The 17297-nt window shown below is 38.9% G+C and overlaps 1 protein-coding gene across 1 annotated transcript in view; it reads left to right on the forward strand.

Moving 5' to 3' along the window:
• Positions 1-3870: 3870 nt before the first annotated feature.
• Positions 3871-17297, forward strand: part of MGAT4D (MGAT4 family member D) — a gene marked incomplete at its 5' end in the record, with an annotated part of 30095 nt that continues 16668 nt past the window's right edge. Inside the window, 5 exons of the mRNA XM_081092685.1 lie at positions 3871-3964; positions 8720-8878; positions 11733-11870; positions 13529-13662; positions 16434-16480. Coding sequence (XP_080948811.1) covers positions 3871-3964; positions 8720-8878; positions 11733-11870; positions 13529-13662; positions 16434-16480 — 572 coding nt within the window. The remainder of the gene's footprint in view (positions 3965-8719; positions 8879-11732; positions 11871-13528; positions 13663-16433; positions 16481-17297) is intronic.

Raw genomic sequence — 17297 nt, forward strand, 5'->3', positions numbered from 1 at the left:
TCCTTACAGCATGGCAGTTGGGCTTCAAAAAGGAGAAGGTAAAAGATGCCAGTCCTCTGAAAGCCCGGCTCAAGAGTCCCAGAGCATTCCTCCCCTACTTTCGATTGATCACGAGTGATAAGGTGGGTGACAGGCTCCACTCTACTTGTGAGCAGCAACATGCACAGATGAAAGAATTGTTGAAGTACCACAGTTTCCCTAAGGAAAATTTAAGCGCTATTACCATGGGAAGGACAATTAAAAACAAAAACAAAAACAAAAAAACCCCCAGCCCTTGTTGATCCATGTTGGACTACTTGTCTGTACCACATTCCTGTGTCTGTTCATCTAGTTGTTGGGTTGCAAGCTCTGCTTGCTGGAAGGGACATCTTCAATTTGTCTTCTGTAGGCTTTTCATTCAGGATAAAGTCCTAGAAGCTTGTGAGCTCTTTTTCCACTAGTCAGGCTAGTCATGGTACATTCATGAGTATAAGAGACAAATTTTTTCATTGAACTTTTTATTTTATTTAGAGGGTATGGGGGAGATAAATGGTGATGGAAAAAATAAGAGGCAAATTTTGTACATATTGTTAACTTCTGGAATATAAAGGCCAAGGGGACATAATAGATTCCCCTACACTGGTGGTGGAGGATGTGGTGTCTTTATTAAATAAGTATCTTGGGTTGGTTTGGGTATTTTTCTAAGTATAACCTATGCTTCTATGGAGTGCTATCATACAGTGATTCTCAAATGTAGTTCCCGGGGCAGGAGCAGGATGGAAGGACTCAATGAGAGAAAAAAGGAGACATCTGTAATACTTTAAGCAATAAAGATAAACTAAAAACAAACAAACAAAAACAAAGTGTAGTTCCTGAGGCCCACAGCATCAGTATCATTTGGGGCTTGTCAGAAATGCAAAATTTGGGGTCCCAGCCTTAACCTACTGAATCAGAAACTCTGAAGATGGGCCCAGTAATCTGTGTTTAACAAGGTTTCCAGATGATTCTTGTGCATACTAAAGTTTAGCGACAGCAGTCATAGATGGTCCATAAAAATCCCTTTGATACTGTCATTTTCCTGAATTGTGCTCAACAAATGGCACTCACTTGGTACAGATGGCTGATTTCTAAGTAATTTGAAACAGAAATAGGGGCCAAGACAACTGACATTTTATCAACAGTCATTATCTTTCAGATCGTTTTCTCCTTCAGGATCCTGTCTATATAGGAGACTAGAAAAATCTGTCCTCATTGCTTACTTTTCTGTGCTACTAACAGAAGAGACCAGTGTTTAGATCCGGGTTAACTAAAGAAGCCTTAAGGGCTGTGATGCTGGTAGTATCCCCAGAGGCCACTCTTCCCATTTCTATTATTTGAGCAAATATTTATCTTTAGCCTGGTAATTCTCTACTTCCCATGGTCTGAGTGTGACACTAAAGAGCAAATCATAAAAGGGAACTCTGAGGGTCTTTGAGAATGCTGCTGTTGTCTAGCTACTGGATTGCTGGAGTGATATTATTGGCTTCAGTGGTACTGGGCAGTGAGTACAGTGATTGGTTGCAACTGTAGCTCAGTTGTACCACAGGCTGTGTTTCAGTCAGTACCTTTGATCTATAACATGCCCTGAAATGTGCAGTGGGGAATGCTATATAATAAAAGCCCAATATGCAAATTGTCCCCTCGATCAGGAGTTCGACCAGGGCGCAGGGCTGTCCAGCCAACCACGAGAAGGGAGGCCCTGGCCAACGGCCTGCAGCCACTAAGGACCCTACCTGTGCATGAATTTCATGCACTGGGCCTCTAGTATGATATAAAAACTTATCATATAAAAAGTGTCTTTCTCTTCTAGGGCTTTATCACATGGCAGAGGAAATAAAATATGTGCATAACAATTAAATATGATGCAGATTGAGTGCCCTGAGAGAGGATTTGAGTGTTACAAAGAGTTCAAAGAAGATAGTGATCCCTTGGTGGATGGAGACCAATGAAGGCTTCATGGAGGAAGTGGCATTTCAGCGGAATCTTTGATAGGTAGGAATATGAGTGTGTGGGGAGGGCAGTTCATGTCTGAGCATGAGGAAGAAGCTGGAGCCAAGAACCAGCCGGTGACTGTTTGTATCTCTAGCACCTATCCAGGGACTGACACACAGTAGGTGCTCAATACATATCATGTGTTCTGTCTGACTCATAGACGGACCATTGGCTGACTAGATGATTTTGGTTTTTCCTTTCTTTGGAAAAAGACAAAAGAAGAAGATAAAATCTTACAAAATGTAAAAATCAACTCAAAGATATACTGATTTCAGATTCATTAAGGTGTGAGAGCAAAGTGCTTTTTTGAGTCTTAAAGGCAGCTGAAAATGTGAAACTGGAGTTCAAGTTAGAGAACAATACCTTATTGATTTTGGAGATAGCTTTGTGCTGAACAGCTTCCTTCCCCCACCTCACTCTAGCCTACAGCTTTCTCTACTCTGCTCCAGAGCCCAGGAGGCAGGCTTGTATGCTCTAGGACAGTGATGGCGAACCTTTTGAGCTCGGCATGTCAGCATTTTGAAAAACCCTAACTTAACTCTGGTGCCGTGTCACATATAGAAATTTTTTGATATTTGCAACCATAGTAAAACAAAGACTTATAGTTTTGATATTTATTTTATATATTTAAATGCCATTTAACAAAGAAAAATCAACCAAAAAAATGAGTTTGCGTGTCACCTCTGACACGGGTGTCATAGGTTCTCCATCACTGCTTTAGGACATCAGGCTGGACTTCCTTGCTTTCTGGCTTCCCGGAGAGCTTAGCCAATGTGAAGACTGGCAAGAGTCTGACGGGAGGCGGGAGGATAAAGTAGATGTATTCATTTCTCCCAGTTCCCTATTTGGGGAGCTGGCTGGGTCTCTGCTCAACTGAAGGCCACAACTCCTGGCCACTAGCTCACGAGAAAATGGCTTATAATGACAGGGTGGCGTGTGTGTGAATCTTCATTCCTCAAAGGGCCAGAAACCAGCCCGGTGGTGCTAGGCGGGTTTGAAGTAGAATCCGTTTGACCAGGCACTGCCAGTGAGTCCCACACAGGAGGAGAGTGATCAGAGTGGAGAACCCAAATAGAAAAACACGTTTAAGGAGACTGGAGAGAGTCTCGCCCTTCTGAAGTTCACCTAGTGTTTCCCAGCCTTGGCTGAAGGTCTGAGGAACTCCCACCTTGAACTTGGGAGAGCTCAGCAGATCTCCCTAGGGCTGCTGCTCATCGTAGACATAGCTTTTTCTTTCATAAAAGTTGACTCCCTGCTCCTTTCCTGGGTAGGGGGTACCAACGGATAAAACATAAAGGTAAGGGGATTGAACTAAATCATGTGGGGTTGATCACGTCCCACATGAACATTTCAGCCACTGAAGCCATTTGGACCTGGGATGGTTACCATTTAAGGCTAACCAGCTGAAAGTAAAGATACATATTTTCTGTAGGGATTTTTGAAATCTATGTATAAGACTTGAGGAACCATTTGCAGCTGTGTAACCTGAGATCCTATATGGAAACTGTTTAGCCCAGAGTCTGGCACAAAAGTCACTCCTACAGGAAGATAAAGTGAGTTCCTGAGTCCTCACCACGTGTCAGCCCCATAGCTTGTCATTTAACTAACCGCAGCCCTACAACCTTCGGATTCTAAGTGCTGAGCCATACTCGGGAGGCGAAGGGTGCTGAGTTATCTTAGGGAAGGGAGCTCCCAAGGGGCGGGTGTGCCGGGGTCCCAGGGACACCGTGGGGAGGGTGCGCAGGGCCGCGCGACCAGGGGCGCAGGCGCTCGCGTGCTTCTTGGTCCTCGGTGGTGTGGGCCCTGCTCCCCGCCGCCACCGCTGCGCTGCCGGCTGCCGGACCGGACCCCACCAGCTCCATGAGGGTCAAGCAAGTGAACTTGCTGATGGCGCTCATCGCGGTCATGCTCTTCAGCTTCTCCTGTTTCTGTATCTACAGGATGACTCAGACCAGTAAGCGGAGGGTGGCTTCTCCCGCCAACTGTCTCGCTTCGGGGCTCCTGGATTGCTGGGTCAGAGAGAAGGGGGTGGGCTGACATAGGGACCTGGCGTGGTCGCCTGCTCTCCTAATAGGGGCTTCACAGATGTAGCCCCCACGCCCTGGTCCTGCCAGCGGTTGAGCTGTAACGGACACCAGGTCTATCCGCGTGGCTTTGACGCCACTTGGCACGCGCGTTAACGCATTGGCCTGCAGGGTCTTGGGTAGGTCCAAGGACCTGATCTGTGTCCAGCCGCACCCCCCACCCCCACCCCATTATTTCCAGAAACGCCAATGCCTGACTCCAAGAACTGTCACACAGCCCGCATCTTTCCTCTTTCGCATTCAGCATTTTTGAGCCACACTTCAGGGTTCCCTCAGTACATTCTGGGAAGCTGAAAAGGATGCGATGGCGGAGAGAGGCATAACCAACAATTTAGGGTGCTGGTTTGGAATCTGACTAACATGGCTCACATTGCCACTTTGAAACACACCAAGGTTTTAATTTATTGTTGTCTGCGGCGTTCCCAATGTAGCAAATAAAAGTGGAGGTTGCCCAGTTAAATTTGAATTTCAGATAAGCAGTGAGTAAGTTGTTAGTGTAAAAATTGCATGGGATACATTGATATTAAAACATTATTTATCTGCAATTCAAATTTAACTTTGGTTTCCTGTATTTTATCTTTCAACTCTAGGCCATAGCATAACATTTTAACATTTATACAGTTAAATTTGGAACTGAAGACGTAGGGATTCTGCAAACATATTTATCCAGCCTTCCAAGACTGTCCTTGGGTTGTTTTAGGTTAAATTTTCATTCTTCTTTTGATACTTACTTATGACTCAGGGTGCACACTAAGTAATCTTGGTAGTAGAGTCAAGGATAAAGTTTGAAAGTGGCTTTAGTCCTCTAATTAATGTTTATGTCCTCTAATTAATGCTAAAACTATGTTTTAGTCCCTTAATTAATACTAAATTTTGTCATGTACCCACAATACCAACATTGCATGCCATTTGTTTCAAAGATTAAAAAATGTATATTATTTTATATGATATATACTACTAATCTTTAATCATTTTATACTCTTTCCTTCTTCATTTTCTACAAAGACCATTACCCAAATGTGTCTTTTATTTATTTTGGAACAATAAACAATGAGCAATTTTATTAACAAAAAAATGTCATTACTCATAATTAGAAAGCAAAATGTAAACCTCTTTTGATAGTAATTTTGGAAGACAATTTAGATTGGCCACCTCATAGGACACTTTAATACAATTAACATTCTTTTAATGAAACTGTAGACTTGTTGAGATACATACAACCATTTAGGTGTGTTTTCTAGTTATGACCAGGAAAAACAAGTTTGGTTCCTCAAAGTGTTTATATTCCCATCCTTCATATGTCCAAGTTCAGAAAATGAGATCTTGAGAATACACTACTCTTTTTTTAAATCCTCACCTGAGGATTTTATTAATTTTTAGAAAGAGGAAGGAGGAGAGAGAGAGAGTGAGGTGAGAGAGAGAGAAACATCAATGTGCAAGAGAAACATTGATCAGTTGCCTTCTCCCCATCCAAGTGGGGGACCATATATAATCACCAAGGTATCCGACCTGTGGGAATGTACATTTGTGCCTACAACATACCCTGCAGCAGGACTGGCGAGGAAAGAGCTCCCAGGTGTAGTCAGCAGAGTCCAGGATCCAAGGGCTAGTGGGCTCTTCATTATTCCTTCCTCCCTTGGCCTGTGCACCTCGAGGATAATTCCATTTTGACAATTCCATTATACTTAGTTGTTCAAATATATGCTCCTTTCCCACATCCCTTGCAAGCCGATTGTTACTTAATTTAGAGCAGGAACCTGACTTTATCCATGTTTGTTTACCTATCACAGCACAGTGAGTGGCACATGATACCTATTCAGTGGGAGAAAGAATGAATAGCTCAGCATGCTTCTTCTTTCCGGAGGTATTTAGTGAATGAAATAAGGTAGAAAAGTTAGGTCATAGCCACATTGAATAGGACCTTGCATACTAAGGCAAGTTCATTTGGATTTTATTCAGCTAGCATTTAGTGAACCGTTTAAAGTCTTTGAGCAGGGTTTCCAGAAGACTAACTGTGGATTGGAGGTGAGAGACCAATTAAGAGGCACTAAAGACCTGAACTCTATAGTGAAGTCAATGATGAGGAAGATGAAACTATTAAAAGTCTATTAACAGTACTTCTTAAATTTTCACATGAATCTCAGTCTCCTGTGAATCATTAAAATACAGCTTCTGACTCAGGAGGCCCTGGGTGAGGCCTGAGATATGTGTATAACAGGCTGGCAGCTGGTATCATTGATTTGTGCTGTCCGGTCCTGTAGCTCCTCTTCAGGTAGCTACTGGGCACTCAAAGTGTAGTGTGTGCAACTGAGGAACTGCATTTTAATCTAATTTTAAGTTAATCTAAATTTACATTTTAAAATGGAAGCAGTGCAAAATCTTTCTCCATTAAGAATTTTTGTTTTGTTTTGTTTTGGTAGGACTACATTTTAGTATAACTGTTAATTTAGCATCTGAATTAAGATGTACTGTAAGTGTAAAATACACACAGGATTTTCAATACCATTTTTATATATATCCTTTTTTTAGTACAAAACAAAGAATGTAAACTATTTCATTAATTGCTTTTTATGTTGATTACATATGGAGAAAAGTTTTTAGATATTTAGGACTAAGTTAAATATATTATTGATACTTTCACTGGTCTCTTCTTACCCTTTTTTAAAGGCGGCTAGTGGGAAATCTACACTTACAAAGGCGGCTTTTATTTCATTTCTACTGGCCCCTTGCTGTGAGGAGCGGAGGTCGGTGGTCCTCAGGACCTCACCTGGTTCATGGGTGGGAGTCACATTGGCCAATTGCACATGTGGACTGATGTTTCTTTTCACAGTTTTACCACAATTGACTCAAAACATCAAATTATCGTTTATTTCAAACTTTGCAGGAAAGGTAGTTTTATAACAGTCCATCCTCACAAAGTACCTCAGTGATTATGCAACTAATATAAATAACTTAAATAGAATACTGATGAGCTGAATTACCAGGTAAGAATGAACGAGAAGCAGACCCAAGCCTCGAGACTGTGTCCTTTAACATTTCTGTATGGTTGTTTCTGCAAATACTATTTTCTCTAGAGAAAACGCTTTCTTTTCATGTTTACCAAATTGATCCCTCAGGGACTGACTTACCTTGGCCCAGATATGTTGCATCACCTGTGTTATATCAACTCCAAACACATGATCCCTTTTGTAAAGAGAATATTACCTGGGAACCCCAGTAACAGGGTTATACTGGTTAAACTACATCCCTGTTTAAAAAAAGTAAGATCCACTGTATAGATTTTCAAGATTTATTGGGGTAGTTGCAATTCTTTTGATGAAGCATGGTTCCGTTTTATTTTATTTATTTTTATTTTTATTTTTTTATATATTTTATTGATTTTTTACAGAGAGAAAGGGAGAGAGATAGAGAGTTAGAAACATCGATGAGAGAGAAACATCGATCAGCTGCCTCCTGCACATCTCCCACTGGGGATATGCCCACAACCCAGGTACATGCCCTTGACTGGAATCGAACCTGGGACCTTTCAGTCTGCAGGCCGACGCTCTATCCACTGAGCCAAACCGGTTTCGGCACCGTTTTAGAACCTCTTAAATCAATTTCAGTGCTGGCAGGTCCATTCTTTAGATAATGCTCCCTGCTGGATTTCAAAGACTGAATTCTCTGCCAAAGGCTAAGGCTAGGGTGAGCCAAGGCAGGGATGAAGTAAGACTGGGGCCGTATTCTTTCACTACATTGTCTTGCTCAGTTTTATAAGTGCGTCTCAAGATTTTTTGCTCTCAAATCTATAATACCAGCCTAATCTTTCCCTTGAACTTCAAGATCATACAGCCACATGTTTGCCTTTTATTTGGAAGCCTCATAAGCATCACAGTGGCTTTAATGACATTAAATATTCTTTTTCATAGCTGCATGGTAGTCAATTGATAAATGAATAAAGAGTAGTCCACCCAAAAATGATTATTAGACATTTGTCAAAGCGCTTTTTAAAATGTGTTTTGCCATGTGGTTTGCATGCATTATTGAATTGCATCTTCACAACAACTCTAAGGCAGGGATTCTTATATATCCATTTACACGTGAAGAACAGGATAGCAAAAATTAAACAGCTTGCTCAAGCCGCACAAATATTAAGTAGCAAAACAGAGGTTTCATCATATGTGATTTAAGAGCCATCAGACTATTAAAAAGATATTCTGTAATTTATTTAGCGTATTTCCATTGTTAGGTACTTAGGTTGTTTCTGATTTTCTTACAATGATAAGTAATGCTGCCCATGTTGAACATCCTTAGAGCCAAATCTGCACACATTCCTGGTCATTTTCTTTCGATAAATTCATAGAAGTGAATTTTCTGCCTCAATTTGTTTTTTCCTCTAATTACAAATCTGATACATGCACCTTCCAGATAGTACTGTGTTTAACAGTTAATTCTTTTTTTTCAGTCTTTTATGTACATATATATACCATATGTATATAGCACTATATATACACTTATACACTTAATGCTAGATATACAGTATAGCTATAGAGAAGCATAAATTTTACATTTTTGTTATATATTATGAAAATTGTATGATACCATTGCTACATATATAAACATATACATATGTGTTTTCTTTGCAGGCAATCAATTAATTAATTGTAGAAACCATATTTTGGAGTTTAAGGAAAGTTTTCTACATTTAAAAAACAAAACTGAAAGAAATCGCCAAGAGCTGATGGAAGCCTTGAGTAAAATGAAGTATGACAATAGACAGAGTGTAGATGTACCCGTAAAGTTAGGTTTGTGTTACTTTTGTTTTTGTGCATGGTGGTTTGTTTGTTTTATTTTTTTATGTTTTGTACATTTTATGCTTCCTGATTTTAGGACATTTCTCTCCAATAAATGGAATTAAATCAGTTCTTGCTCTTTTTATAAAAAATATATTTTATTGATTTTTTACAGAGAAGAAGGGAGAGGGATAGAGAGTTAGTTAGAAACAACGATGAGAGAGATCGATCAGCTGCCTCCTGCATGCCCCCCAGTGGAGATGTGCCTGGGTACATGCCCTTGACCGGAATCAAATCTGGGACCCTTGAGTCCGCAGGTCGATGCTCTATCCACTGAGCCAAACCGGTTCGGCAGTTCTTGCTCTTTTACTGTCAGACATGGGAAAATCAGGTAAGAGACATCACTGCCTCTCACCTCTATCTGGAAGGGGGTCTTTCTGAGTTTTCGATCTCTGTGAATGCACCATGATGCACCCAGTAGACGCAGCCAGAAACCTGAGCATCATCTCTGACTCCTGCCTCTCCCTCCTGCATACTTATTACTTCCATGTCAGTCAGTGAGCAACCCCATTGATTCATAATCCCACATACCTCACAAATCTGTCCGTATTTTTCCATCACTGTCTCTACGATCCTGGTCAGGCCACCTTCATGCTTCATCTAAATGTCTGCTAACATACTCCTATTTTTTCTCTGTCTCTCTAGTCTTGTCCCCACCTACCTATCCTCACTGCAGCCAATGTGAAGACTGCACTGTCTTGTATATCAACCTTCAGTGGTTCCCCTTTTCTTCAGGATATAAAGTCCTGCCACATGCCTCCCGCTGTGTAGTCAAGTACTCCCCTCTCCCCTCGCCCCGCCCCACTCTTAATGCCTGGAAACTACTGCTCAGTTTTCTGCTCCTGTATTTTTCCATTTTCCCCGAATGCCATGCAGATGGAATCACACAGATAACCCTTTGAGACTGGTTTCTTTCACTTAGTGTAGATTCATCCAAATGTCATGTGACCATTTGTTTGCTGCTTTGTTATTGCTGAGTAGCATTCCATTGTATGGATGCACAATGGATAGTTTGTTTCACCAGCTGAGGGGCGTTTGGGTTGGTTTCAGGTTTTGGGTGATTACAAATGCCTATTGCTATAAGCACTCATGTACAGGTGTTTTGTTTGAATTTTCATTTCTTTAGGATAAATATCTAGAATTTGTGGGCATATGGTAAGTATACGAGTAACTTTGTAAAAAACTGCCAAACTGTTTTCCATTTTGCATTCCCTGCAGCAATTGTATGAGAGTTCCAGTTCCTCCCATTTATTATGGCCATTCTAATGTCATGGCATTTCATAGTTTTAAGTTGCATTTCTGTCTAGTGTGATGATGTTGAACATTTTTATGTGCTTATTTTCCTTCCGTCTTCTTTGTAATATGTCTGATCAAATCTTTTGCACATTAAAAAAATTGGGTGGTTTGTTTTCTTGTTGAGTTTTGAGAGTTTTTAAAATATATATATATTTATTGATTTTATAGAGGAAGGGAGAGGGAGAGAGAGATAGAAATATCAATGATGAGAGAGAATCATTGATTGGCTGCCTCCTGCACGCCCCCAACTGGGGATTGAGCCTGCAACTTGGGCATGTGCCTTGACCGGAATCAAACCTGGGACCTTTCAGTCTGTAGTCCAACACTCTATCCACTGAGCCAAACCAGCTAGGGCTGAGAGGTTTTTTAAAAATATATTTTATTGATTTTTTACAGAGAGGAAGGGAGAGGGATAGAGAGTCAGAAACATCGATGAGAGAGAAACATCGATGAGCTTCCTCCTGCACACTCCCCACTGGGGACATCCCTGCAACCAAGGTACATGCCCTTGACTGGAATCAAACCTGGGACCCTTTCAGTCTACAGGCTGACGCTCTATCCACCGAGCCAAACCGGTTAGGCGAGAGGTTTTTTTTAATGTATCTTGGATACATATCAAATGAATATGTGATTTAGAAATATTTTCTCCCAGTCTGTAGCTTGTCTTTTCATTCTCCTAATGTGTCCTTCAGAAAGCAACCATTTTCAATTTAGATGAAATCCAATTTGTCAATTTTTTTTATATATTATGCATTTGATGTATCTAAGAACTCTTTAAGAGTCATGGGGATTTTCTTTTATGTTTTTTATTTTATTTTATAGTTTCAGATTTTACATTTTAGGTCTATAAAACCTTAGAGTTTATTTTTATAAATGGTGTGAAGAATAGGTTAAGGTTCAGTCTTTTTTCTGTGGATGTCCAAGTGTCCTGGCACCATTTGTCAAAAAGGTGCCCATTCTGCATTGAATTGCCTTCATATCTTTAAAAAAGTCAATCTACCATATTTGTGTGGGTCTCTTTCTGGATTCTCTGTTGTGTTCCATTGGTATATATATATATATTTTTTTCTGTAATATCACACTGCCTTGATTAACATATAGATTATGAATTAAAATTAGGTAGTGTGAGCCCTCCAGCTTTGTTCTTCTTTTTCAGAATTGTAGAGGCAAATTCAAATGAACGGTGTGAAGGGAGTCATTAAATATTGAGGGGGCTATAAAATAAAATTATAAGGATACAAACTTTAATGATGCAATATTAGTCAAAGTAGCAAAACATATGATATGTGCTTTGGAAATAGTTTCAGTTATACTTCTTTATAGTATGTTTCAGTTATACTTCTTTGAAACTGACAGTTCTATGAGCTTGTGGTCGTTGTAGCTCATAGTGATAGATTTGACTTAAATACAGGAAGCCCTCACTTAACATCATCTATAGGTTCTGCAACTGTAAGGTAAATGATATCTAAGGAAACCATGAACTCAGAAGCCCTATTTTTCCCTCTTTCAGGTAAGAAGGAAGTGAATACATTGGATAAGAATGAAACAGTGTCTAACACATTTGAAGTCTTAAAGTTCTTTCTCCCTCATCTGAGGAAAGTAGGCAGAGTTTATCCTGATGTAATCATCAGCAAAAAGAAAGAAGGCGGTAAGAAAATTAGAACAGGAAAATCAAATACAGATATTCTGATCTTTGTGTACATGCCTTTAAGTTTTAAAATGTAATCCATTAAAATGATGCTCAATTTGATACTTAGATCACCAGCCTATCTGGCATTAATTTGGATAACCAGAAATCAGTATATCGTCTGGCAGAAAAAAATAGGTTAATAAATATTTGGAGACTTGAATTTAAATTCAGCTTTGATACAGATGCTTTGAATATAACTCAAGTAATATGTTAAGTATCTGCTCAGTACTTGGTAACTCTTTTTCTTCCTTGTTTTTGATAAATCTATTTTCATCTGATTATCTCCACATTCCCCATCTTTATGGGGACCGAGGTCTGAAAGGCTTTATAGCAGTGACCCGTGAGCTAAACCTTGAAGATTGAGTTCAAGCTCACCAGATACAGAAGAGGAGAAAAGGGACGTTAGACCAACCCTCAGAAACTTGCCTTTCTCACAAACCTCATTCATTCCAATGAGTGTGTCCCTCTGTGCTAGGGGTCAGCAAACACAGCCCCCAGGCTGACCCTGCCTATTTTAAGAATGGTTTTGCTGGACCATAGGCATGTTCATTGCTTACATGCTGTCTGCTGCTTTGAGCATAGAATCTTGGTATCTATTTAGGATGGCATGGGTGTGTTCTGACAGTGCTTCAGCCATTATTGGGCAATAAAAGTCACTTAGAGACATGGATTTATCCCGTCAAGTCACTTGAAAATTACCTCATGCACTGTTTTCAAAGATGACATTATTTCATAGTATTTTTCCTATTTGGAGTTCTAATGTCTCCTTAGGAAGAAGAGTAGAGAACCAGCCAATGCCTTTCGTACCCAGTTAGATGACACTATAATAAATGGAGAGTGAATAGTTTTCTTTTCCACTATACTGAAATTGTCTTGTCGTCTATTTAATGCATTTCCTAACCATCCACTACAAATTGGAATTTCCTTAACACATTAAGCGCCCAGTCACCGGTGACTGACACTATACTTTCCATCCAGAAGACAAAACAGGCTGGGCGCTTAACATGTTAAGCAGAAAATGAAATCCTATATAATAAAAGCCTAATATGCTAAGTGTCCAGTCATCCAGTTGTCTGTTCAACCAAAGTGTAATATGCTAATGATATGCTAAGGCCACTCAACTGCTTGCTATGACATGCACTGACCACCAGGGGGCAGAAGCTCCGACCAGTAGGTTAGCTTGCTGCTGGGGTCCAGCCAATTGGGACTGAGTGAGATGGGCCATACACGCCCTGAGCCCTCCGGCGGCCCCTTCCCGGCTGGCTAACCTCCTGCGTCCCTCCCGGGCTCTGATCATGCACTGGTAGGGTCCCTTGGCCTGGCCTGCACCCCCTCGCAATCCGGGACCCTTGTGGGGGATGTCGGAGAGCCAGTTTCAGCCTGATCCCACAGGCCAGGTCGAGGGACCCCACTGGTGCACGAGTTTGTGCACCAGGCCTCTAGTATAATATAAAAACTAATAGCTTTTGGTTGGGATTACTTCTGTAATACAATTTCAAGCACTATTTTTATGACCACACAATTAACCCAAATGTACAAGTAAGCATAGATATTAATGCTAAATTATATTTTTCTCTGTGGTTTGAAATGGTGATGCCATCCTCGGGTGTCTGCAGTGTCTTTTGCACTGGGCATTTCCACTGTTAAGAGACGAAATTATAGTTACCTGAAGCAAACGCTGACCTCGCTTGTTTCCAGGATGACGCTTTCGCAGGAGAAGGACTCGGTAGTGATCGTCTCTATTGCAGATGTACGTATGAAGGCCAACCAGCTCTCCTTGCCCCCAGCCCACAGTCTCCATGCTAATCACTGTATCATTTCAAAATATCCCCTCAAATTTCAAAAAGCAATTCACAGATGCCTTTTTTAGGTAGCAGACAATGTATTTGATACTTTTTTTGACATTACCAAGAAAGAATTAAATATGTCAATCTAAAAAGCTTATTTAAATATCACATTTCCATGTGGAGAAATAAGATTATATTATTAAATATGTAACTAGGCCTGGCCGGCATGGCTCAGTGCTTGAGCATCAACCTATGAACCAGGAGGTCATGGTTTGATTCCCAGTCAGGGCACATGCCTAGGATGTGGGCTCGATCCCCAGTGTGGGGTGTGCAGGAGATAGCCAATCAATGATTCTCTCTGTTGATGTTTCATCTCTCTTTCCCTCCCCCCTCTCCCTTTCTCTCTGAAATCAATAAAAATACTAAAAAAATGTAACTAGGGGCCTTACATACTATATGGTACAGAATTGTATTTACAAACAGAACATTAAAAGTGATGCTATAGTAATAAAACCTGACCAGTTTGGTTGGTATAGGAATCAAGAGATAATTTATATTAAATAATAACTACCACTAATTGGGGGACTCCTTCCTATATCTGAAGGATTGTAGACAATTTTTATATACATTATTTATAACCTGCTTTACATCTCTGTAAAGGAGGTAGTACTATCCTGATTGTACAGAGTTTATGAAAGTAATTTGCCTAATTATTAATAGAGCAGATTCATCTCTCTAATGGCCCCAAAGTTTTCTATCTTGTAGTGCTATATAAGTACTATATAAATGTTAACACGATAAGGCCTTTGGGAGGGGAATTTGGCAACATGTATCAGATTTAAAATGTGTATATTCTTTGTCTCAGAAATCTCAATTCTGGGAAGTTATCCTAAGGAGATAACCAGGCAAGAATTTCAAAATGATAAAATATGACACACAGTACCGTAGTTGAGAACACAGACTCTCGATCTAGATTGCCAGCTTCAAATGCCAGCTTCTCCACTTCCTGGCTGGTGAACTTGAACTAGTTACTTCTCTGTGCTTCATTTTTCTTACCTGTAAAATAGTGATGATAATATTACCTTAGTCACACATAATTGTTTTGGCAATTAAATTAGCTAAAATATTTAAAGTATTTCAAATGCTGTGTGGCGTTTGTAGTAAGTGTTCAGTAAGTAATTATTTCAAGGATTTTTAGTGCAAAAACACCAAAATATTGAAAACAATCAAAATGTCAATAAGCAACTCATTGAATATTCATGTCTGCACTGCAGTGATCTGTAACCATTGAAAGAATGAATATCATATTCACTGACATAAAACCATGTCTAAATCATATTGTTGAGTAAAAACAGTTGTAAAGCATCCTGTTTAACATACCATCTGTGCAAACTGTGACAGAAAGAAGGAAGATAATACAGATTGATGAAATGTATAAAGAAAAAAAGAATGAGCAAATCTTAGAATGATATAAATAATGGTTTACATTTAAAAATTAGTAGTGGTATTCAAAAACTATATATAAATATCAGTTTATATTTACATATAAGTATAAAATATAATAATGGTTATCTCTGGATGTTGGGAGTTGTTGTCCTTTATACTTTTCTCTATTATTTGCATTTTCTATAATAAATGTGTCTTTGAAGGCAGAAAAACTCTAAACAAAACAAGCAACAAAAAAACTATTGGGAAAATATAAATAAAATATTAAATAATCTTTCTCTCCAAATTTAATTTAATATTGGAAGCATATACTTAATCTCTGAAGTGTTTTGTCACTTTTTTTGTGTTACATATTACAAGCTTTGTTCATTTGCTGCTGACACAATGTATATCTGCCTAAAATATATTGACCAATAAAATATGGGGGACAAATTTTGAAATAGAATATATAATGCTTAAAAAGTACAACTTCAGCACTACGTTTAAAGTAGAATATGTTTCAGCGGGTAACAATAACTAGAGATTCAATTTATGGCTGTCTTAAGAAGCTTAAGTACTATAATAGAGTTATTTGCATCATGACATATATTTTTAACAAACAACCTAACTATATACATTCAGAATTGCCTTTTAGAGAATTCAGATTTGACAATAGAATGGTCATTATTCAAAATATTTTCAGAATTTTATATTAGGAATGCTTGTAGGCCCTGTGGCTACATCTTGTAAATGCCATTGGTTATGTAAAAAAAATCATCTGAGGGAATAAACCACCAAAAGCTATTTACAAATGAGTCTGTCATCTAATCTAAGCACAATACTCAATAAAGAATAGGTACACAAAGTTTGTCAATGGAAGAAAATTTGAGAGTTAAGCTGAATAATACTGTCTGGAAAAAAGGGAAATAATTTCAAAGTAAGCTTACTGTCATATAATACTCATGAAATGAAGATATCTTCAAAAAAGAGCAATTCTTTGAAATAAGCCATCTGACATTTAGGGCAAAACTGTCTTAGATGCATAGCTTTTGTATACCACAAATTTTTAAGTGTAAATAACATGTAGTGATATTTCATATTGTGACAAAAGGAGAATGACATATTTTCATATTCAAGTCAGATCTTTTAGTCATATGGATATTTTAAATTCTTTTATAGAAAGTGAAAACACTAGAGATGATTAGGAAATAATGACATTCCACACATAAACTAGGTTTACATGTAGCAAACGTGTTAATAGAAGTATGGGGCATGCTTAGTTTCATTAAAATATTTTTCTCATTTTTAGAGTAATGAAGAGTATTCAAAATCTGTTGTTGACATGATTACAAAAAAGTAAGTACTGTTGGATAAATTTTTAACTGGCTGTTCTTTCATTTTTCTATCCTGTTTTTTCTGTGCAATCATTTTATTAGTGATCACATTCATTTTAATATGTATCTGTGCCCTATATTTCTATCTCAGGTGTGATGAAGTACAGGTTATCAATTTCCACAATTGTGTAGGTTATCTACCTATTAAATTCCATGTTTTTCATGTTATTATTATAATAATATCTATCCTCCATGAAATCTATTGTCTCTGTGAGAAGCCTACTGGCTTAATTTTAAAACATTCCTGTGTTTTTTTACTGTATGAAGCTACTTTCACCGCTCCTGCTTACAGTCTCCTGCTGTATGCAGCCCAGGAGATGAAAATACTGATGAACAAATATGAAACTATCAAGCAAGATGTGGTAGAATGGACCCAGCCTTCCAAATCTCTATGTTCCCGTGGGCGATAAAACTGGCAAAAACCAAATCACATGAGGCTACTATTAATATTGCGGTGGTTGGGGAGGGCAATATGCAAACATATAGAGTAGAGAGTATTTTACGTTGCCCGAAAATATCAAGAACCACTATCTTGACAAGGTAACAACTGAGCTAAGTCTAAGGGTGTAGTAGATATTCTTCAGGCAGACAAAGGGAGGAAGGGAATGCCTGGCAAATAGAATTGCCTGGGAGGCAGAAAGGCCCAAAAGGGAGCATGTAGATTTTTGGAAATATAAATACATCCTGGAACGTGCATTTTGTGTATTTTAATTTTTTGGTGTCTCTCTCTCTAATTTATAAAAGAAATACTTTTGCTAAAGAGTATTAGTTTTATGATA

The sequence above is a fragment of the Myotis nattereri genome (genome assembly GCF_964212035.1).
Source record: "Myotis nattereri genome assembly, chromosome: 5".
Lineage (NCBI taxonomy): Eukaryota > Metazoa > Chordata > Mammalia > Chiroptera > Vespertilionidae > Myotis > Myotis nattereri.